At 41.0% G+C, this 22,731-nt stretch overlaps 1 protein-coding gene across 1 annotated transcript; it reads left to right on the top strand.

The window, feature by feature from the left end:
• The first annotated feature begins 978 nt into the window (after positions 1–978).
• Positions 979–22,522, top strand: nlk2 (nemo-like kinase, type 2). Its single transcript, XM_008425162.2, has 11 exons — positions 979–2,405; positions 5,673–5,802; positions 5,906–5,961; positions 8,659–8,765; positions 12,563–12,648; positions 13,521–13,730; positions 13,953–14,054; positions 14,481–14,567; positions 15,575–15,773; positions 16,023–16,116; positions 20,421–22,522. The coding sequence occupies exons 1-11, from the start codon at positions 1,945–1,947 to the stop codon at positions 20,473–20,475; spliced, it is 1,587 nt and encodes a 528-aa protein (XP_008423384.1). The 5' UTR covers positions 979–1,944; the 3' UTR covers positions 20,476–22,522.
• Positions 22,523–22,731: the final 209 nt, after the last annotated feature.

The raw sequence follows: 22,731 nt of genomic DNA on the forward strand, positions 1-22,731 counted from the left end.
ATACATTTTTTGTGAATTTTCACAATGTAAATAAACTGAATTGTACTGCATTATCTAAACACAAAATACCAATGAGCGAAATCAAGGTTATTTTTAAGGTTATCAAACACATGACCTGATCAGTACATATCTTTGATTGATTGTACAGCATTCTTCTGTTTTGAATAACACTTTTCCTCACTTGCATAATAGTATGCCTCTAAAACACACTAGCTTGTGTGAACATAATTGTGAAAGCCATGACTTAAGTAAGCCTGTTGTGTTTGGCAAAGTTCAAAGATTCAAATAAAGAAACTGGAACAAATTACATCTTTGTCCTCTAACAGTTATATACAAATCTGTTTCCTCTTGGCAGTGGCATATGCTCTAATCAATTTATCTATTAATTATGAAACTTCATGTCCATTTTTAGATAAGAAAATAAGAAAATGCATTGAACATGCGTGTTATACTGAAATATAAGCAAAAAAAATCTTCAGAAGTATTGAAGCAATACTGATATAGAGCTTTCTATACATGAGGACGTTTTGAACATATGCAGATCTTTTTCTGTTAAATACCGTCATTTGATTGGCCCTACAGAGCAGCGGTCAGCCCCCGTCACCCTGCGAGCCAGTGCCATTGGCTGACTCTACTGACAATCAATTGGAATATACCTACGTCATTGAGGTGCCATAGCTGATTGGTTAGCTGTTCCGTAAAATCTCACCGCCGAGTAGGTAAGATTATGTTCACCATGTTGGATCAAGTGTTTATCCTGTTTACCTTGTGATCAGTTGGAACATGTCAGCGGAGCGTCATCGTGCTGAAGTGTAAAGGACCCGGAACCCGGCCCCCCGGCCCCCCGGCCCCCGACGCGCCGCGGTAAGCCGACAGGACGAGGAGGACTTCGATTTGGAGATGAAGCTGCCCACTCTGTTAGCTAGCTCCGAGCTGTCAGGTTAAGAAACTCTCGTCTTCATACGGGCGGCACGCRCATTTATTTATCTTACGTTAAAGAAGAACTTTTTGTCACATTGTTATCACGTCTCTCTGGGCTTGTACTTATTTAGAGAACAGAGCGAAACAGCCCGAAAACAAAGATTTCGTCGGCAAATCAAGTCATCTAGAAGGAACTATGAGGGCTTGTGCTCTAATGTTTTGAGCAATGGTCACAGCCCCTCTGCTCGGGATGATGGGGGTTTCTCTCTAAACAAACAGTTCCATGTGAGTGGATGGCGGTGGCTCGGGCCTGTCTGTCTGCTTGCGTCTGCTGTTGTATTATCGCCTTAGCCGGGATACACCCCCTCTGCACCGGATCTGCGCCGTTAATCACGGCTCGGAGATTACCTCTGTTTACGGAATAGCTACCTCGCTCTGCGCGCAAAAATAGGAAGAGGAGTCCATTTGGAATAACAGATGCAGTTTCCCGGCTGCGTGGACCCCCTTTATGGGAGGATTTACGGCGCTGGTTCGAAGCCTGTAAAAAACTTTGGCACTTGTTTTAGATGAATGTTGTTCCCATGTGACGGGCTCCAGATCACACTGCTGTGGAATCAACACGCTCTACAATGGGAGACATCAAAATCCAACAACTTTATTTATTCAGGGGGGCTCAGGTTTATTTCCACTAATTATTTTGTTTGCTTGTGTCAAGCTCTTTATTATTATTTTTTTTTATACTTGACATTGCTTTAAATTTTAGCAAAAATATCTTTAGTATCAGATCACTGAAACACAAGTGAGAACTGTGGCTGCTTTTTTTTAAAGTTGCATTATGATAAACATTATGGCAAACAACTTTATTTTCATCTTGTGTGAAGATTTAAAGTAGCTGATGGTTGATAATTTAAAGCCAGAATCTGTTTTATTGAGTTTTCAGTGTAAGGGTTCAGTCTGGTAGCCTTCATCACCACTTTCTGACCCGGTATTTTTTTTTTTTTTTTTTTTTTTTTGCCTTGCTGAATGGCTCTTTGCAGCACAACTGCCACAAACGTTCCAAAAATGATGACTGCTTACAACGGTGGCTCCTCAGCAGTGGCTGCCCATCACCATCACCAGCTGCAGCACCTCCCGCCTCCCCACATGCACCATCACCACCTCCACCACCAAGCAGGACAGCATCACTTGCAGCACCCGGGTTCTGCTGCAGCCGTGCGCACGGTGCAGCAGCACACATCCACTGCTGCGGCTGCAGCGGTGATGCTCAATCCTGGCCAGCAGCAGCCCTACTTCCCCTCTCCTGCGCCTGGACAGGCTCCAGGACCTGCTTCAGCTGCAGCTCCAGCCCAGGTTCAAGCTGCTGCTGTCAAGTCTCACCATCACCACCACCACCACCATCAGCAACAAAACACGCACCACCTTCAGCAGCAGCTGGACATAGAGCCTGACCGGCCCATCGGCTACGGTGCGTTTGGGGTCGTATGGTAAGTAAACAACTCTTAAGTTTGCTTAACTTCTTCACATCTTCCCTTTTCAGCCAACTCTCTCTTTCTTCTTCATTTATTAGAATGACATGCGTACTAAACTAAAACCTAAAATTTCTTTTTGGAATTTTTCTGTTGTCATTCTTAAGTTTGCTTACTATCTTGTTTTTTTTTTTTGTTAAGATATTTTAAATTCTGTTTTGAGGAATTCTTAAAGCACAGAATTAATTAATGTTTATGACCTTTAATTAAAGCAGAAATTTCAAAGACATTTGATTTCTGCCATTAAAAAGTCCGTCCATCCATCCATCCATCCATTTTCTATACACTGGGGTCGGGAGGGTTGCTGGTGCCTCTCCAGCTAACGTTCCGGGCGAGAGGCGGGGTCACCTGGACAGGTTGCCAGTCTGTCACAGGGCAACACAGAGACAGACAGGAGAAACAACCATGCGCACACACACTCACACCTAGGAACAATTTAGAGAGACCAATTAACCTGACAATCATGTTTTTGAACTGTGGAAGGAAGCCGGAGTACCTGGAGAGAACACACCATGCACAGGGAGAACATGCAAACTCCATGCAGAAAGAATCTGGGTCGGGAATCAAACCCAGAACCTTCTTGCAAGGCAACAGCTCTACTAACTGCGCCACTGTGCAGCCCCCATTAAAAAGTGATCTGGAAAAAAAAAAAAGAAAACGACTGTAAATTTTGGCTACTGGATGCATACTGTAGCATCTAATGTCTCGAGGGGAAAGTAAAAGCTTTTGCCAGATCAACAGCCATTTCCAAAAAGAAACTAAAGCAAACTAGAGGAAACTGAAAGAGCTGCTTCCCTGAATATTATGTAACAAAATGACACCTGTTCCAAAATCCCAGAACCTGAATAGTAACAAAACAGTGATGCATATCCAGTCACAGTACAATTATAAAATGGAGTCTTTAAATGGCCTTACCAAACCAATGAGTAACGCGACGACTGTCAAAAAGAATGAACTTAAAACTCAACCTAGAGTTGAAATGTTTAATTCACATGAATGAATTAAAGTTTTGGGGCTCGGACCCCGGCAGTAGACGTGGGTGCTGTGAACTGCAATAAGCTTGGATGATTAGCTGGCGATGAGGATTTGACGTTTTCCTGCCCCGGCAGCACACTGGTGGAGGTCTGAAGGAGCCAGGAGGATGAGGGTGGAGCAGGGGCGGAGGTGGCTTGAGCTCGGCTGGTGAGCAGATGGAGGCGCTGATAAACGGAGGCTAGCTTGATGTTTGGCTATGACGAGGTGTGGTCCAACGCTGATAGGCTGCGGTAGACACACATGACGCAGCGATCGAATGATGCAGCTGAGGCTGGAGGGTCTTCCAGTTTGCATTTATTCCTGAGCTTAAATTCAAACGGCTCCAAGTGTTGATATGAATATGTTTGTAGATTTATTTACTATGCTTAAAAAAAATCTAAAGTTGAAAAGATTCAAATACAATCTGTAACAACTTGACATCAATAAAAATATTAACTTAAGCTCAGCTACATCAATGTGACTGAACCTCAGAAAAAACAAAACGGGACATAATATCTGAAATATGTCATTCATATTATATGTGAAATAATAAACAACTTTCTAGAAAAGAATCAGCCTTTAAGAACAAATATTTTGGCTGTCTTGTGAAAACTATGGGACTATCGAGACACAAAAATATGTGCCAAGCTAACAGGCTCTGAGGCGCAACTTGAAGCAGCTGTACAAACTTTTTTTTATTTTGTAATGCAGGCAATGTGAGGTAACTTTGTCTGCTTTGTTTTCCACCTTTTCAGCACCCCCCTCAGGGAGCGCATCATTCATCAGCTCCTTCCTCGTCTTTCTTTCTGGATTGTCCTGGGTGTTTAACAAGAGGTTCTTCAGATCTAGACTCATTTTCCTGCAGAATTTTTGGGATGTGAAGATGTTGGCTGAGTTGTAAATCGTGACGAAGTGTCCTCAATAATCCTTGTGGAAACTTTGTTCATAACATTATTGGCTCTATATAAATAAACTGAATTGATCATATCAGACTGAATTGATAAATTTCATAATGCTGCTTTCAAGTTTCTATTTGTCCATGCGAGCCACATTTATTTATTTATTTTTTTAAACAACCATGTCAAAGCTCCATCTCTCCGTCTGTCCCACAGCGACCTCACTTTCACAATTAACAAACGTATGTTTATGTTTCTGTGCAAATGTTGACATTTTTGTGTAAATTCATGTAGTTTTGCAGTGCCTAAAAACCATCTCGGTGCTGGCCTCCTTTAGTCAAACACTACCTAAACAGACAAATTCTCCTCTTGTTTAAGGAGGTACAGCTTTAGACTTTTCATCACTCAAAACCAGTCGGGTTTAAAACGATCTCTCTCTGACTCGCAGCCCCACTCAGTGGCTGGTTAGGAGTTGGGATAGTGAGCTTGGCTGCAGCAAACATATTTTTACTCGGCTGTACAAACGTGTGATTTATTTGCAATGTGGACATGGAGTGGAATGGGTCTCCTCTGCTCTGACTCTTGKTTGGCGGTATGCTGCAGGTTGGGTGGTTATGTCAGACTGACTGCAGGGCTTTGTATACTCACAATCTTTAATTTGGTTTTTAACCTTCCTCCCCTCACTTTCTCCCAGTTGAGAGCGAAGACTTGAGACTTTGACAAAATGGCGTGTGGACATCTGAGGCATGGTGCAGTAGCCTATTGGAGAAAAATGGGAAGTAACACTGAGACGTAGTGTAGAATGAGAGAATGTTGTATGACATCAGGGTGTATTTTCAAGGCTACAAAACCAACAAACAAGCTCCCTTCCAAGAAGAGCTGCTATCTATTGAAGAATATTATAAATGTATTGGGTGAACACCAAGAATTTTTTAAATTTTTTTTTATTCACTGTATCATATCTAAGACTCAGAAGAGCGTATCAGAGCAGCCTTGTGTGATCCTACTAGAGTCATACTTACACCTGCTTTGTTCTGAATTGATCTCTGGATTCTGTCCAGTCAATTAGTCCTGAAAGCACAATAAAAACACTGTTAGTATTGTATTTTAATTATTTCAGTAAGAACATAAAAAATTCTTCTGTGCATTTGCAATGATAGTTGGATGTATTTCTGGGTCTTCACACTGTGGAGAGGTGGGGCTCCTCACAGAGGACTTAAGGAAATCAACATGTTCAGGATAAATGTTTTTTAATTTATGAACAATAGATAGTTCTCCTGATAACCGTCTAATGTTATACATCCTCTGCTTTAAGGTCGGTTACGGATCCCAGAGACGGAAAGCGAGTGGCTCTCAAAAAGATGCCCAATGTCTTCCAGAATCTTGTTTCTTGCAAAAGGGTCTTTCGGGAACTGAAGATGTTGTGCTTCTTCAAACATGAAAATGTAAGTTTTACAGCCAGACATTTTCAGGTGATTCCAGACAACCACTGGAAGAAACAAAAAAAAATAAATTCATAACCATGACTTAAGCATTGTGTGTTCACAGGTACTTTCTGCTTTGGACATACTGCAGCCTCCACACATCGACTACTTTGAAGAAATGTATCCTTTATGCTTTTGATTCACTTAAAGATTGATAACACATCAGCACACTGCATGGCCTATTTCTGTGAAGGGGACAGTAGCTGCGTTTCCATTATAAATGTGTGCAAATCTTTGCCTATATTCTACTAAGGTTGAAAGAACACAATTTTGCAAATGTAGTGTTTCTATTAAATAAGAAATAAAATAAAAAATCATGGTGGCGACAGATGTAAACGGTGACATAAACTATTCAGAATTCAGCCATGATGGTAGCACTCATCTATTGGCCATCAGAAGAGATGTCGGCGTTTTATTCAGGCGTTGGAGAGACAGTCGCCTTATACTTGGGAACGGCTACGAATATGTCGTTTTGGGGAACGTATATTCGGCAATTTTACAGAAGAGCTAGATGGACTCACTTGAATGACACACAACTTTTTATGTGTGTGTGATGCTGTGAAAGCTCTGGTGGAACCAGCTGCACATTGTCTGGGAAAAACAAAAACAAACCATCATCTCCGTACCATTTCCTGTCGTCGTCTTCTTCGTTTTCGCCAGTAGTGACATCTGGCTGGTGATGTGAAAAAAAGTGTTTCCATTGCAGTTTTGCTCAATACATCTATTTTGATGCATCCAAAAAAAAAAACCTCATCTTGGAGCAAAAACGTTTTCGCTCTAGGATGACCAATTTGGTTATTTCAAAATTGGTCAGGTTTTAATTAAGAAAATGTATTCTCTTAATTTCAATTTGCGCAATTTTATGGTTAATGGACACGCAGTTATTGTTTGTGTGTGGTTTGCCAATAACGTTCTACAGATTTAGACTAATATTGTTCAAGTAGCTCCACTTTTTTTTCTTATCATTTTAGCAAAACGGTAAACACAGTGCCTATAGAAGGTATTCACCCCCTTAGATGTTTTACCATTTTGTTGTTTTTACTAATCAACAGTAATAACAAGATTTGGCTCGACAGAAATATTTATTTTTCTGTCGAGATTCATTTTCCATTAGCGGATCCAGTGCAGTTCTGCGTGTCTGGACCATGTCGGGTGTAGCAGAATGGCGAATTCCAATCCCTTGCTATTTGCATACTGTTGGCTCTAAATCACATATGCCTCATTCAATTTACACCAAACTGGATATAAATGACCCTTGTTAACCTCTGAAAGGGCCAATAGAATTATATTGGCGTTTTACTCCAGTGCATCCCTAGATTATTTCAGCAGCTAAATCTCTATATATAGAGCTGTATGGATCATCCGATCTGCACTGTTTTTGTGGGTTTTTTGGGCATCATCAGTGATCATTGCTACACACATTGGTGGGGTAGTTTGATGACATCATTTTATCCCTGCCCACAGAGAAGAATCTGAAGATTATTGGGCGACTCCTTCGGAAACCATATCCACTAACCCTTGATAAACTACACATCACGTCTTCATGCGTCTAAAGGAAAGCCTTTAGGCATTCGCCATCAAATAGTGACTTTAGCTCCTTTGTGAATAGTTGGTTTTAGGTCTAATTTTAAAGACTTGCTGCTGGACTCCTGAACTGGACTAAAGGACATTGGGAAGATTTGCCAAATGCAAAGTCTTTGTTAAAATGGCCAAATTTTGTTTATCATCAAGGGCAAAACATTCGGGGATTAAATACTTTTGATAGGCGTTCTACACACTGTATGCTTTTCAGCAAAATTGCCATATACTTGGTATACATATACATGTTAGTATATGCTGTATACTGCTATGTACTTGCCATAACCCTTTGTTTCATATTTGTATTATGACAAATTTATACATTGCTCAAGCACTGACAACTTAAGTACAGAGATGGAACAGGAAACTTTAGCCAATCTAACTCTAAGCTTCAACAAAAAGGACATTTTAAGCCTACAATAAAGTAGACAGGGCATCTGCTTCCCAAGCTAAAACTGGGATCTGGTTGCACAGGAGAGGAGCCTGCAAACCAAAAGATCAGCTGTCAATTCTACTTTCAGAAATCCTTTGCACCACCAGTTAGCCTGCAGTGTGAGGTCCTACAGTGTTCCTCTCAGCAGGGCCTGGGGGCTTCCTGGTAGGCCAGTCACCAGGAGTTATAACGTGACCCCATCCACTGGCTTCAGGAAGTCTCCTCTCTCTATTCTGGGTGAAGTTTAAATATTATTTAAAAAGCACATGTGCTATGGCAAAAGAAACAAAGCATAGTTGCTGTATCTATCCTTTCATAAAATGTCCTCAATATACAACAGTTACAAGACATGTTTCGCTGTCAGTTGTTAACTGGTAAATCTCTACAGATGTCTTTTTTTTTTTATTGGTTATCTAGCTTAAATTATTGTTTTCTCTCCCAAGATAGAAATGTGGGCGGTTAGCTATTTGTTATAATAGATTGGTCTGTGCTTTACTGCAGAAATCAAAACCCTTACGTTGGATTCAAAATAAGCCAAAAAGCCTTGGAAATATTTGAGATGGACAAAGTTTTGTATTTTTACAAATTCATGTTGAAAATGTAAAAAGTCAGACGTAGCAAAGCGGCTCAGTTTTCTTCTGCATCAAAGAATCATCAGACTTGGAGCTTTGGAGAGCAGGAGGCTGCTGGCGCTGCAGTTCAACTTCACCTTTCTGAACATACAAACTACAACTGAAGCATAACAGCGTTGTTGAACTAGTGTTCATTAATATTTTAGTTTTCAACCTTAATCTCCCAACGTCCAGTTATGTTGTGACTGAACTTATGCAAAGTGACCTCCATAAGATCATTGTATCTCCACAGCCTCTGAGCTCAGATCATGCCAAAGTTTTTCTGTATCAGATTCTTCGGGGTAAGTGCTTATTTTTTTTATTTTTTTTATCATCTTGGTATTCTTACAGCAGTAGGGTTAAGAGAGACTTTACTGAAACAAGAAATGAGATCAATCCTGTTGCACCACACCAAAAAAAACAAAAACTAACTTTGGATTCCAAAAATTAGAATATTGTGATAACGTTGTACCTTTTTGTTACTATTTTCATAAAGTGAAACTCCTTTTATTGATCTGTTAGTGAAACATTTTAAGCCTTTATTTCTTGTAATTTTTTGATTATGGCTTACAGATATTGAAAACCCAAATTTCAGTATCTCTAAAAATTAAGATGTGTAAGAGTTAAATATTGGATACATTGTGTTCCCAGATGGAATGCTGCTGCTGCTTGTTTTGACTATGAATTGCCGCTGCTTTTCGCTGGCTGAAGGGTTTGAAGAGGCAGTCCTCCATAAGGCTTTCTAGTTTGTGTCGTCTTAGTGTGACGTTCGCTCCGTTAAATGCATTCCATGAGTTGGGGAAAGGGATTTGTCCTTTGGCTTAGCACAGAGAGAGTTCCAGCTTCTCAACAGTTTGTCAGACCTTTCACTGGTTTGAATCATTGGTAAAGTCTCGTTTCTAAATCCAGTTTTGACTTTCCCTCTCCAAGTCAATTAATCTTCATTTCTATCACTGCTAATTTCTGGAGTAGTTTGTCACAGTCCTTTGTGGAGACAAGAGATGTCTTGTACCTTTTCAGCTTGTGAGAAAATAAGGTAAAAATCCCTTGAGTCTATTAATTTTAAGCAATCCAGCTGTGAGGGCAGAGAATATTAAAAATAATTACTAAAGCTAGTTATATAAAGTAACTTCCAAAATGCAAATCTAAAACCAAAAAGCTCCTCCTTCACAGGCAAGCAGGTAAAATGGGGTTCCATGTCTTCTGTGAATGTTGGTCAACTGGGTTTTCTGAAGTCAACGGTCATCTGCCAGGGCACTTCATGCATCCTTCTGCTAACAAACTGCATGATGATTTCATTTTTCATAAGGATCTGGCAGAGTGGCCAGTGGCATCTGGCCACTCTGCCTATGGTACTAAAATGAACCACAGTGCCTATGATGAGGTTCAGCAGCCCTTCCTCACCCGAACCTCAGAGTTTCTCAATGAACTGTTAAGAGGAAGATGAGTTAGAGGTCACTGTCAAAGCCATTCCACTACCTCGGAGCCACAGGCTGATCTGCTCCATGTCACTCCGCACTGATGCAGTAATTCATACAAAAGGAGCTCCAACCAAGTACTGAGTTCAAAGAAATGAGGCCTCAAATTTCCATATGAGATATAGATCTCCTCCTCCTTGGGCTGCCACCTTATCATGGTGGAGGGGTTTGAGTATCCCAATGATCCTAGGTACTATGCTGTCTGGGCTTTATGCCCCTGGTAGGGTCACCCTAGTCAGACAGGTCCTAGGTGAGGAACCAGACAAAGCGTAGCCCGAAGACCCCTTATGATGGAGACGAACTTTGGATTTGGCGTTCCCTCGCCCGGACGCGGGTCACCGGGGCCCCACTCTGGAGCCAGGCCTGGAGGTGGGGCACGATGGCGAGTGCATGGTGGCCCAGGCTTTTACCCATGGAGCCCGGCCGGGCTCAGCCCGAAGAGGAGACGTGGGTTCCCACTTCCAATGGGCTCACCACCTGTCGGAGGGGCCAAAGGGGTCGGGTGCATTGTGTTACGGGCGGCAACCGAGGTAGGGGACCCTGGCGGTCTGATCCTTGGCTGCAAAAGCTGGCTCTTGGGACGTGGAACGTCACCTCTCTGGATGGGAAGGAATCGGAGCTAGTGTGCGAGGCTGAGAGGTTCCGGCTAGAAATAGTTGGCCTCACCTCGACTCATGGCTCTGGTTCGGGAACCAGTCTCCTTGAGAGGGGCTGGACGTACTTCCACTCTGGAGTTGCCCACAGTGAGAGGCGCCGGGCAGGAGTGGGCATACTTGAYGMGGTCGCCGAGGTGGTCAAAAAGCTCCTCTGTGGCAGGGCCCTGGGGGTGGATGAGATCCGCCCGGAGTTCCTTAAGGCTCTGGATGTTGTAGGGTTGTGTTGGCTCACGCGACTCTGCAATATCCCATGGACATCGGGGGGAGTTCCCCTGGATTGGCAGACTGAGGTTCGGGGGTCCTGGAGAGGAGGGTCCGTCGGATAGTCAAACCTCGGATTCAGGAAGAGAAGTGTGGTTTTTGTCCTGGTCGTGGAACACTGGACCAGCTCTACACCCTCAGCAGGGTCCTGGAGGGTGCATGGGAGTTCACCCAATCAGTCTACATGTGTTTTGTGGACTTGGAGAAGGCGTTCGACTGTGTCCCCAGGGGGTTCTTCGGGAGTATGGGGTACCAGGCCCTTTGATATGGGCTGTCAGGTCCCTGTATGACCGGTGTCAGAGTCTGGTCCACATTGCCGGCAGTAAGTCGGGCTTGTTTCCGGTGAGAGTTGGACTCCGCCAAGGCTGCCCTTTGTCACCGATTCTGTTCATTACTTTCATGGACAGAATTTCTAGGCGCAGCCGAGGTGTTGAGGGGATCCGTTTTGGTGGCCTTAGGATCACATCTCTGCTTTTTGCGGATGATGTGGTCCTGTTGGCTTCATCAGACCGTGATCTGCAGCTCTCGCTGGAGCGGTTCGCAGCCGAGTGTGAAGCGGCCGGGATGAGGCTCAGTGCCTCCAAATTTGAGGCCATGGTCTTGAGCCGGAAAAGGGTAGAGTGCCTTCTCCGGGTCAGGGTGTTCGTCGTGCCTGAAGTGGAGGAGTTCAAGTATCTGGGGATCTTGTTCACGAATGAGGGAAGAGGGGAGCGGGAGATTGAAAGGGCGGATTGGGGCAGCGTCTGCCGTGAAGCGGGTGCTGTACCGGTCTGTCATGGTGAAGAGAGAGCCGAGTCAAAAAGCGAAGCTCTCGATTTACCGGTCGATCTACGTTCCCACCCTCATCTATGGTCATGAGCTTTGGGTCATGACCGAAAGAACGAGATCACGGATACAAGCAGCCAAAATGGGTTTCCTCCGCAGGGTGGCTGGGCTCTCCCTTAGAGATAGGGTGAGACGCTCGGTCATCCGGGAGGGACTCAGAGTAGAGCTGCTGCTCCTCCACGTCGAGAGGAGCCAGTTGAGGTGGCTCGGGCATCTGGTCAGGATGCCTCCTGGACGCCTCCCTGGTGAGGTGTTCCGGGCACGTCCCACCGGGAGGAGGCCTCGGGGAAGACCCAGGACACGCTGGAGGGATTATGTCTCTCAGCTGGCCTGGGAACGCCTTGGGATTCCCCCGGAGGAGCTGGAAGAAGTGGCTGGGGAGAGGGAAGTCTGGGCCTCCCTTCTGAAGCTGCTGCCCCCACRACCCGACCCCGGATAAGCGCCAGAAAATGGATGGATGGATATAGATCTCTATTGATCTTATGCAATAATCTAATCATTTCTGAGGCACAGAATTTTGGTGTCATTATCTGTAAACCACAGTAGTCAGAATTACCAGAAATATAATTTAATTTTATGTCACTATGTGTAATGAATTTATATTTCAGTTTCACTTAATTTTATTGGTTGGAGCCTTTATTAAAAATATTACAATGTATAACATTATTTTTTTAGAAGATGTGTAGGAAAACACTCCCCCCAAGAATCAAACTTAAACATCAAGTACCAGTATGATGTAGATGATCCGGTGCTGAGCTTCTATCAACCAACTGTAAAAGTCGAGGCTTTCAAACTAGTCAGTGAAGGACTGGAGTTACTTATTTGAATGATTCCAGAACTGTTTTTATCTACTAAATGTTTTTGGTTTGTTACCTGCAGGACTTAAATACCTTCACTCTGCTGGAATTCTGCACCGGGATATCAAACCTGGCAACCTCCTGGTCAACAGCAACTGTGTGCTCAAGGTGTGTGAAAAAGGTTGTGTTGCTTCCATTTACGTCATCAGATGCATTTATGCTTTAGGTCTACATTTATAACAAGTGTTTGGTCAATATTCCCAAAAGAAATAAAGTAGTTTGTTTCTGCTTAACTTTCATTCTGTGCTGTCAGAAGTTTTTAAAATGTTTACCATTTGTCTGTGTCAGTTCGTGTTTGATGTAGCATCAATTCTCCTCCAAATCAGAAACGGCTTCTTATCTTTGAGCTTTAAGACAGAAAAATAGCACCGTACTTCCATCATAAAGCGTGTTTAGAAATTGTAATTAAATAGATGCTTCACAAAAGTTTAATTTGACAATGGATTTGTCAAATTCAACAGCTAACTTCAATCTGATTTGCTTGTCTGGAAGAACATGATCTAAAACAAAATGTAACCTGTTGCATTTTAGAAAATGTCAAAGCTTCAATGCTCGCTGGGTTTGTAGTTCTGAATTCTGTCAGAAACTCTTTTGAAATGATCGAAGTTGAAGTGTAATGTCACAGAAGCCGTCATAACGCAGAGTGAGAAACATGGGTTTATTTAGAGAAACTGTAGGGCAGAGAGACAGAAAATAATATCTGGATGATAGCTGTTCATTCCTAATAAATTGGGTGAAGAAATTGTCTGCACAGTAAAACACAAAATCAACAAGAATTGGAAAAAAAAAGAAGATAATTTCTTCAAAATTGAACTAGTAATAGTGGATCTGTTTGTTCCATCTTCAGCTTGGTGGCATGTGAAGAACAAAGACTTCTTGCTCTCAGTAAAAGAAGCCTGAAGGTCCTGGGAGCATAAACAGCACTACGAATCTAAATTAAAAAGAATGGTTAATGGTAACGTTTATGTGGATGTGTTTAGATCTGTGATTTTGGGCTCGCCCGTGTGGAGGAGTTGGATGAGTCCCGGCACATGACTCAGGAAGTGGTGACGCAGTACTACAGAGCACCAGAGATCCTTATGGGCAGCCGGCACTACTCCAACTCCATCGATATTTGGTCTGTGGGCTGCATCTTTGCAGAGCTGCTGGGTCGGCGTATCCTCTTCCAAGCTCAAAGTCCCATTCAACAGGTAACTTCTTCCTCTGCCAACTACAGCTTTTGGGATCATAATGAAGAATAAGAACAGAGCCACATGCCTATGTGTGAGTGAAGCTTGGAAGCTGCTATATTTTTCACACTCGCTTTACTCTGGGTCTTTGCCCAGCCACTGATTAAAGAGGTGTTCTTGGAGACGAGCGGTCCATGATGACACATTTGGAGGCATTTCTAAAGTGGATTTTTCTGTGTTTAGCTGGATTTAATCACTGACCTACTGGGGACGCCTTCTATGGAGGCAATGAGGACGGCATGTGAAGGCGCACGGGCACATATTCTCAGAGGAACTCATAAGCAGGTAATCAGTCTGGAGTTTGAATGAAAAAAAAACATCATGTGGGCCATCATTGCATTAGGAAAAAAAGCATAATGCACTGGGGTAGTGACCAGCAGGTTCTTTGGCCTCTATGTCCCTTGCTTTTATTTTAGATCTTTGTTAATTTGTATTTTTACTGATTGTACAGTATTGTGGTCATGACATTATAGAAGTTCTCAAAAAAATCCTTGAAAATATTTATCTAAAAATGTATTAATTTGTTAAATTTAAATGCAAAGGTGTTAAGTGAAATATGTATTTAGCGATAAGGTTTTCAAGTAATCATATAGTTCCTATTGCAGTATATCAAACTAATTCTGTCTCCAGGAAGCATGGCACGCAGCTTTTTTTGTTGTTTATTCAGGAGTCACTGAACTGGTTCTGCTTTCAATGTGTTTGTTCCTACAGCCATCCCTTCCTGTTCTGTACACACTGTCTAGCCAGGCAACCCATGAAGCAGTTCATCTGTTATGCAGGATGCTAGTGTTTGATCCAGTAAGTCATTGCTTGTTCATTACATGTTCAAATGTTTTCACTGAGTCCAGGGTTTCCTCTAGGACTTTTAGAAACGGTGGTGGTGGTGGGCTATGCAGCAGATTGGGGGCCAGAAAACTGCAGTAAAATCTAGAGAACAGTATGACTGTGTGAAAGAACTCAAAAGAACCCTCGTTCTTCAGTGTTCCTCCTGGACATCATGTATGTTCTCATATTTAGATTTATACAGGCTGCAGCATTGCTGCTTTAATCCGCTCTTTTTCCAGAGATCTACATTCCCTACTTGCATTGAAGCACATTCACATGTGGGCTGTACAAAACAACAAAAGATGATCAATTTAATCATGAAGCACAAATTAATGTTTTTGTTTTGTTTTTTTACAAAATGGTAAGCATACTGTCTACATGCTTTATTTAGAATTTTCCAAGCAGAGCGATGAACATCAGAGTAAAGCCACCCTTATGTATACATTTTCACTCACCTCAAAGAATCTTGAGGAAAATAATCCAACTTATTGCTTTCATTGCTTCATTTTTTTTAGGGCTGGTTGTTTCAGTCTTATTGCATCATTGGTTGAGGCTGATCATGTGAAAGCTGAGGGATTAACTTTCAGCTTTCACGTGAAGCAAAGAGCTTGTCGGTGATCTGAAGCCCATTAGTAACACCACATCACAATGGAGGTGAATTTTCCAGCCCATGCTGTAAAAGTTATGCAAACTTCAGTTTTCCTGTGTATCTGACTCAGGGGTTGTTACTGCAGTTCTTATCTGGACCCCGACCAGATGAGAACGCCACACAGTCCTTTATTCACATGTTTGTTCCCAACAAGTTTCTTCTTCCTGTGTGGCTTTCAAGTCTTTTTATTAAGAGAGGAGGACCATTCCTAAAATTGTCAAGATGAACAGCACTCTCTCAGAAAATGCAAGTCCTTCAAAAAGCTAATGTCTACAATGAAATTCAACTAAGCAACTTTTCAGACCATCTATCTCTTGCATTTGGTTTCTAGTCTAAGAGGATTTCTGCCAAGGACGCTTTGGCTCACCCTTACCTAGACGAGGGTCGACTTCGCTACCACACGTGTATGTGCAAATGCTGCTACACCACATCCACCGGCCGTGTTTATACCAGTGACTTTGAACCAGTCACAAACTCCAAGTTTGACGATGGTTTTGAGAAAAACTTGACCTCTGTGAGGCAGGTCAAAGGTAAGCTTTCTTTGCTCTTAGCAGTCTGATATTTTGGTTTCATTGGACAGCATCAATATATAAACATTTGTTGGGCAGATGAAAAACTGCAATATAATAAAACATAAGAAAATGTGCAAAAATGCTCTTGTTTTATACTAAATGACACAAATGATCATTTTTATTTGATTTGAAATGCAAGTGAAGGAATTTGAAACAGAAGCATGAATTTGGATAAAAAAAATCTTTTTTCTTTTTCCCTCCACATAGAAATCATCCATCAGTTCATTTTGGAGCAACAGAAGGGGAGTCGGGTGCCGCTCTGCATTAACCCTCAATCAGCTGCTTTCAAAAGCTTCATAAGGTAAGGAGACATGTTCTCACTACATAAAAACATCAGGCGATGTTCAAAACAAGGGCCTTCATTTGAGTGTTTTCATTCATTGTCTTTCGCTCTTTTAAACAAGCCAAACAAACTTTGTATGTGGTTAAAGTATCATGAACTATCTGTCTAAAAATGGAGCTAACCTGTTTGCTTCAGTAATGCCCATAAGAGAAATTGTGATCCCTGAAATGTAGAAGTGTCTAGTGTATTTTTATTTTATCTGCAGGTGTACCTAGAGACTTTATCATTTAGAAAACTTATTGCCGTATCTTCCATTTCTTCCATCACAGGATGTGTTCTGCTTCCCTTTGAAAAAGTTTCCAATTTAAAGCGCTTGTATGCGTCACCCTCTCCAGACTGAAACCTCTGATGTGCTCAAACTTCCTGTAGGCTGCCAGTTTTTTCAGCATGATAAAGTAGTGGCAGCAGAACAATCCAAATCATTAGTAGTAACCATCAAACCTCCTGACTTCAGAATAATAGACTTGACTTTGACATCAGTCCCTTCTTGTCGGTTCTCTTGTCTTTTGCTCAGAAACGTCCCTCTAGATCAGGGGTGGGCAACTCCAGGCCTGGAGGGTCTCCTGTAACTTTTAGATGCATCTCTACTTCAACACACCTGAGTCAAATAATGAGGTTGTTAGCAGGACTCTGGAGAACCTGCCTGCAGTTAGGAGGTGATTCAGCTGTTGGATTCAAGTGTGTTGGACCAGGGAGACATCTGAGAGTTGCAGGACAGCGGACCTCCAGGACCAGGATTGCCCACCCCTGCTCTAGATCAGGGGTCCTGCAACTCTTAGATGTCTCCCTGGTCCAACACACTTGAATCCAACAGCTGAATCACCTCCTAACTGCAGTCAGGTTCTCCAGAGTCCTGCTAATGACCTCATTATTCGGCTCGTGTGTTGGAAGTAGAGATGCATCTAAAAGTTGCAGGAGACCCTCCAGGCCTGGAGTTTCCCACCAATTCTCTAGATCATAACAAATAAACGGATGGTTTTATTGGGATGGTCAACAGTTACCCACAGAGCAGAGAAAATTATCTTTTTTTAAAATTACATCTGCTTGAAAACATGCATATCCAAACTGCTTTATAATAAATCAAGTTGTGTTCTGTAGCTGTAATCTTAGGTTTTTGCCAGTAGAGGGCAGTGTATGCTATCTGGAACTTATAATGACAGCAGAAAGAGATGAGCAGAAGATTATAGAAAGGAAAGCTGTCCTTAATGACTGCTGTACATACAGCTGCTACATCTGCCTACTGTTACTCAGTGAAGTAATAAAGTAACATTTTTCTTCATCCAGAGCTGTTGCAGTTTTACAATTATCGAACATGTTTATTGTTTTTAAACTTGGTTAGATAACAGCAGGTATAGAAAGCTACCTAGCTAAACAAGTTTTAGTGATGTTTAGTAAAAAAAAAAATGCTGAATCACCAAAAATCACACCATAGCAAACATCATGTTACTTTTTTTCAAGGGTTTTTTGTCAAGATGAATGATTATATGAAGAGTCTTAAATATCTGTCAGTCTGACTAAATCTTCCTGCCTCTGCTTAAAAACTTAAAGGGGCAGTATTATGTCAAATTGACTTTTTTAGATTTATATCATGTTCTAATGTTGTTTCCTCATCAAAAACATGTATTAAAAAGTGAGCAGCTTTTACACTAAAACAGAGGTCCCCAAACTTTTTCCTGTGAGGGCCACATAACTTTTCCCTTCTCTGCTGGGGGCCGGAGTCAGTTTGTAACAGAAAAAGTGTGATGATTGTAGGAGAGCCTAAGTGTAAAAATGTATTGGTTTCCAAAAAGCACAATCAAATAACCCTCTCTGGGTTCTTCACAGAAAAAATCCAGGAAGGATTATAGTCCGTATTTTCCTAACTATGAGCCGCACCAGACTATAAACCACAACAACAAAGTTTTTTTTTAAAMCAGTAAACATACACATATAAGCCTCAGATATCTCTGCCGCTCCAGGTTTTCCACAGCGATGCAGCAGCAGCAGCAGAGGGAGGCGGACAGCCAACATTTGAGTCATAACAGGTCAACTGAATATCACATTTATTACGTTGAAAAAGAAAAAGTTGCCAAGTTTAGATTTAACTGAACTGATTACAGTAGTTTCTGAACGATAACTGTAACAGTAAAAGTGCTGATCCTTCGTGTTGCTACTAGCATGTGCTAAGTAAAAAAATGGGCTCCTTCTTCTTCTTCTGCTGCTTCTTTAGATTTCAACAGCAGCTTGCATCCATTATTGTTGCACTACTGCCATCTACTGGATCCTAATATCTATACCTCCAATTCTCATAATGATCCCAGTATTATTAAAAAAAAACTGTTAAATATCATTTCCCCTCAATGCTATTTAACTGATCAACATTCTCAAATTTCAATTCCCTATTAAAAGCCAATTCCGTTTTAATGGACGCTTTCTTCTTTGATTTCCAATTTTGACTTCCAATGATTCACTTCCTGCTAAAGAGCCCCCTGGTGGTTGAAGAAAAATCCACATATAAACGGCTTATAGTCTGGAAAATATGGTATATGAAAAAAAATTGAATGCTCTCTGGTATTGTTCAGGGGGCCGGACCAAATGTGGAGACGGGCTGGATCTGGCCCGCGGGCCGTAGTTTAGGGACCACTGCACTAAAAGCTGGCGTAGGGAAATATTTCACTAAAACTTTCACATGTATAAAACCATGTGCAGCTGCCACATAGACCGCCTTGACTCCTTCTATAAATACATATGTAAATTTGAATAAATACCCTGTGACTGTGTCTGAATAACCATGGCAACAGTTCAGGTTGACTGTTATGGCCAATCTAGGTTAAACATCGACATAGTGTTTAACCTGTCATCAGGTGTTTTCCCCACCTCATTAAAACATGCTGTTATGGAACCAAAACTTTAAAAACCGACACATTTTGTCCAGACCTGTGGGTTAAAGCTGAAGTATTTTAAATCTTTTAATTTATAGGATGTGCAACAAAATATGGTGTCTAAATTCTGAGAATATCTTCCAATCCAACCGTCTGGTGGTATGTTTTGTTCTTTTAAACTGGTTTGGATCCAATTGCCTTCAACTGGTCTAATGAAGCCAAAAGCTCTCATCTCAAAAATCTACTGAAGCAAGTCTGTTAGTAGGAACTCCAAGTTTGAAACATCTGTAAAGATTGTAAATCTCATAAAGGCTGTCTTCAGCATTTTTGCAGTGAGCAAAAGTGTTCACGCTCTTAATACATTTCCACATTTATCACCTCTGAACTACTATAAAACTCCAGTATATTTTATTTGTATTTTGTGTAATAGACCAACACAATCACTTGTCTATTTGACAATGGATAAAATACCATTTTGAAATGGATCGAAAGGGAAGCATGGCTTCATATATTATTATTATTATTTTTTCCTTTACTCTGACACTGATGAAGAAAATACCTTTTAAATGACACCAGAAGCAGCATGTAGCCTTTGGTAACATGGGTTCATGTGGGACATTCAGCTAACAGGACAAATCTGAGACATGCCGTCCCCATTCTGACCTTCAAATGACGAGAAGAAAGTGTTTGATGAAAGGAAGCTAGAGCAAGTTCCATTTGCAATGACTTCAGTCTGAAGATGTGCAAAAACTTTAACTACCAACAGTGGCTCTATGATGGATCTGAATACCGTCCCAAACTTTTCAGATTTCGATTTCATAAAAAAGGGAAACGATAATTGGTCTTCCACTTTACAGTTTGTGTTGGTTTATCCCACATCCCAATGAAATACCTCAAAGTTGGTCGTCGTAAATTGGCGAAGCATTAAATACAGTACATACACAGGTGTGTACTGTATGCTGCTGTATACTGCTGCTGTATACTGCTGCTGTATACTGCTGCTGCCCATTGTACATTTACGCTAAAATTAAATTGCTGTTATTCAGGTTTTGCCCTCAGACATCTTTCTTGCAACACTGAAAGAACATCAGAAATTTTCATGAAGCAATATGTTCTGATATTTTATTTTAACGTAAATCTTGCCGAACAATCAAGGTAAAGTCGGCCCGTCATCTTCCGTCCACATGGAATTGTGTGGCCATTGACTCGCTTGTTTTTAAGTGTCTATAATATTGATTTCAGTTTAATGAAGTCTCTGGTTGAAATATTGACATGAACTTTGTGTGTTGAATTATTACGACATGAATAATCATATTGTACTTAACCATATAGGCATTGCTTTGAGCCAATAAACAAATGAGTACTCCCCATTGATTAATTTGTTGGCCTGCTTTTAAACAGCTCCACAGTAGCTCAACCCTCTGAAATGCCTCCGTCTCCGCTTGTGTGGGAATAGATGCTGCTGTGCACCATCCTTTTCCCCAGCTGACCTGTTGGAACCCGGAAGCACCTAATAATTACGTAGCATTTCACTGGAGTGAAGAACTTGCGGCTCTGATCTATTCAAGTGGACACATGGAGAAAACGACTGGTACCTTTTGGATTTGAAGTCTTGATGTAAAAAATAAATGGGACAGCAGCTTGATAGAACAAATGTTGAAGGTGTACTAATGTATTAGTTGCTGAGTAGACAATAACATCTTTAGAAAACAAAGTACAGTTGTTGATGATAGTACCCAATACCTGCAAAGATGTATAGATTTTTTTTGGGGTTTTTTGCCAGATGTAAACTACTTACATTTATTGCAAACCATACACTTTGGCATATTCCTGTTATTACATCAACCAGCAATGTTGCAATGGTTCTTTAGATCCCACATTGCTTCATATCCAGACAATCAACTGTAAATGTGTCTGTAGAATGGACAGATGCCCCAAGTTTTACAAAAAAAACCATGGTGTTTGAGAGATGTGAAAAATGTTTAAACTTTGGTTGTTGGAAGCATTTGTCTTTTCTTTCTTTTTTTTTTTTTTTTCCTCATCAAATATTTAATTTACCAAAGATTAGGAACCTCGGGCAGGAATTATGCAGCGAGGTAATCAATGCTTTCTAAATGGGAGTTCGTCTGCACAGTTTTCACTTTATGCAAAAATGTAGAAGGATAAGCATAGATTTTATAGAAGGATGCTCCTGATGTTCCAAGTGGTTTCAGTTGAAGGAATTCTAAAGCTTCTGCCATCGAACCTTCCTTGCATGATCACTTCCTTCAGTTTGGATGTCCCGGTTCTGATGGAGCAGTGGTTCCCAGCCTTTCCTCTCCCTCTCAGTCCTTTCACTCTCAACCCCAGTTGCTCCTGCTCTTGCATGTTAAACCAGAAGTTTCCATTCACAGCGTAAAAGACAGTTATCACCGATTCTGAGTAAATGTACGAGAACTTGTGAATTTAAAGAAAGTTGCCAAAAAGACTGGCAATTAATAAATGGAAATAATTTATGTAATTCTAACTGATCTAACATGAGAGTTTTGTTCTGATTTTGAGAAAGCGAGGAAGAAATTGTCTTTTTAATTGGTTTATGTAATTAAAAAAAACAACAATGTTTTAATTCAAGAAGTATTAATGCATTTATCACTTTGCAGAATATTTAGCTGATCTTGGCTGTAATATTTATGATGAAAAGTTAGACTTTTAAGTAAAGCTGCTAATGTCGGAGGTATGCTACTGAATAACATTCAACATGTGGAGTCTGTCTTCATTTACTGGACATTTGAATTGGGTCAGAAATACTCAAGTAAAAAAAAAAAATACAATAGAACTTTTTCCAAACACTTTCAAAATTACTGTAAGATTCAGACACTGGGCTGCTTTGCTCTTGGGTCAGCAAGGATGTCGTTTCTTAGCCTGGTTTTGTGCTGAAACTTGCATGAATAGCATATTTTGTGCAGACCTTGCATCTAAATCTCTGGTCTCAGTGGAGACTTGATATGTTGGAAAGAATATCTAACTTTATCAACTATTTCTTGCTCTTTTGTTTGTACATGTTCGTTTTTATAGTCGACCACACCTCTACAAAGAGTATCTTGTTTAAAAACGTAAAATATTCCCTGGGAAAGGTTCTGGGTCGGAACCACTGCATTACAAGATTTGAGTAGCTCTTTATGAAAAGCATTTTGGTTGTGGCAAAGAATTCATGTATCCCAAAAATAATCCATAGTCTGAATCCCATCAGCATTTTAGGACCTCTATCTGATTATAATGTTCTCCAACTGCAGAGTAATTTATATAAATTCATGTGTAGAATCATTTTCATGATTTTAATAGTAACATTCTTTAGATTTGCCTTTGGAATCTATTCAATCTGTTAGCATTCTTCTAAAATATTCAGCCCTCCTGTGTGTGAAGAAACACAGATCTCACCGATTAGCCCCCAAAAAACAAACCCACGTTGTTTTTGACAAGCTCTGTTGTGATGAGGTTGGAATAAAACACATTTGCTTTGTCAAGTCATGGCCTTAAAGATTGAATCTTTGTGACTGTAAATGTAGTTGAAGTGCATGTCAACAACCTTCTGTAGAAAAGCAATATGTGTAAAGTGGTGTGAAAAAGGGTTTGCCTCTTTCCTGATTTCATTTTTTTATATATATATTTGACACTCAAGTGTTTCAAAACATTGAACAAATTTAGATATTAGTCAAAGACAACATCCGTAAAC

Source organism: Poecilia reticulata, linkage group LG13 (assembly GCF_000633615.1).
Source record: "Poecilia reticulata strain Guanapo linkage group LG13, Guppy_female_1.0+MT, whole genome shotgun sequence".
Lineage (NCBI taxonomy): Eukaryota > Metazoa > Chordata > Actinopteri > Cyprinodontiformes > Poeciliidae > Poecilia > Poecilia reticulata.

Coding starts and splice junctions, on each gene's coding strand:
- nlk2 (XM_008425162.2), top strand. CDS start 1,945: ATGGCTCTTTGCAGCACAACTGCCACAAACGTTCCAAAAATGATGACT. Junction 5,803..5,905: donor GCTTCTTCAAACATGAAAAT/GTAAGTTTTACA, acceptor GTGTGTTCACAG/GTACTTTCTGCTTTGGACAT. Junction 14,055..14,480: donor TCAGAGGAACTCATAAGCAG/GTAATCAGTCTG, acceptor TTGTTCCTACAG/CCATCCCTTCCTGTTCTGTA.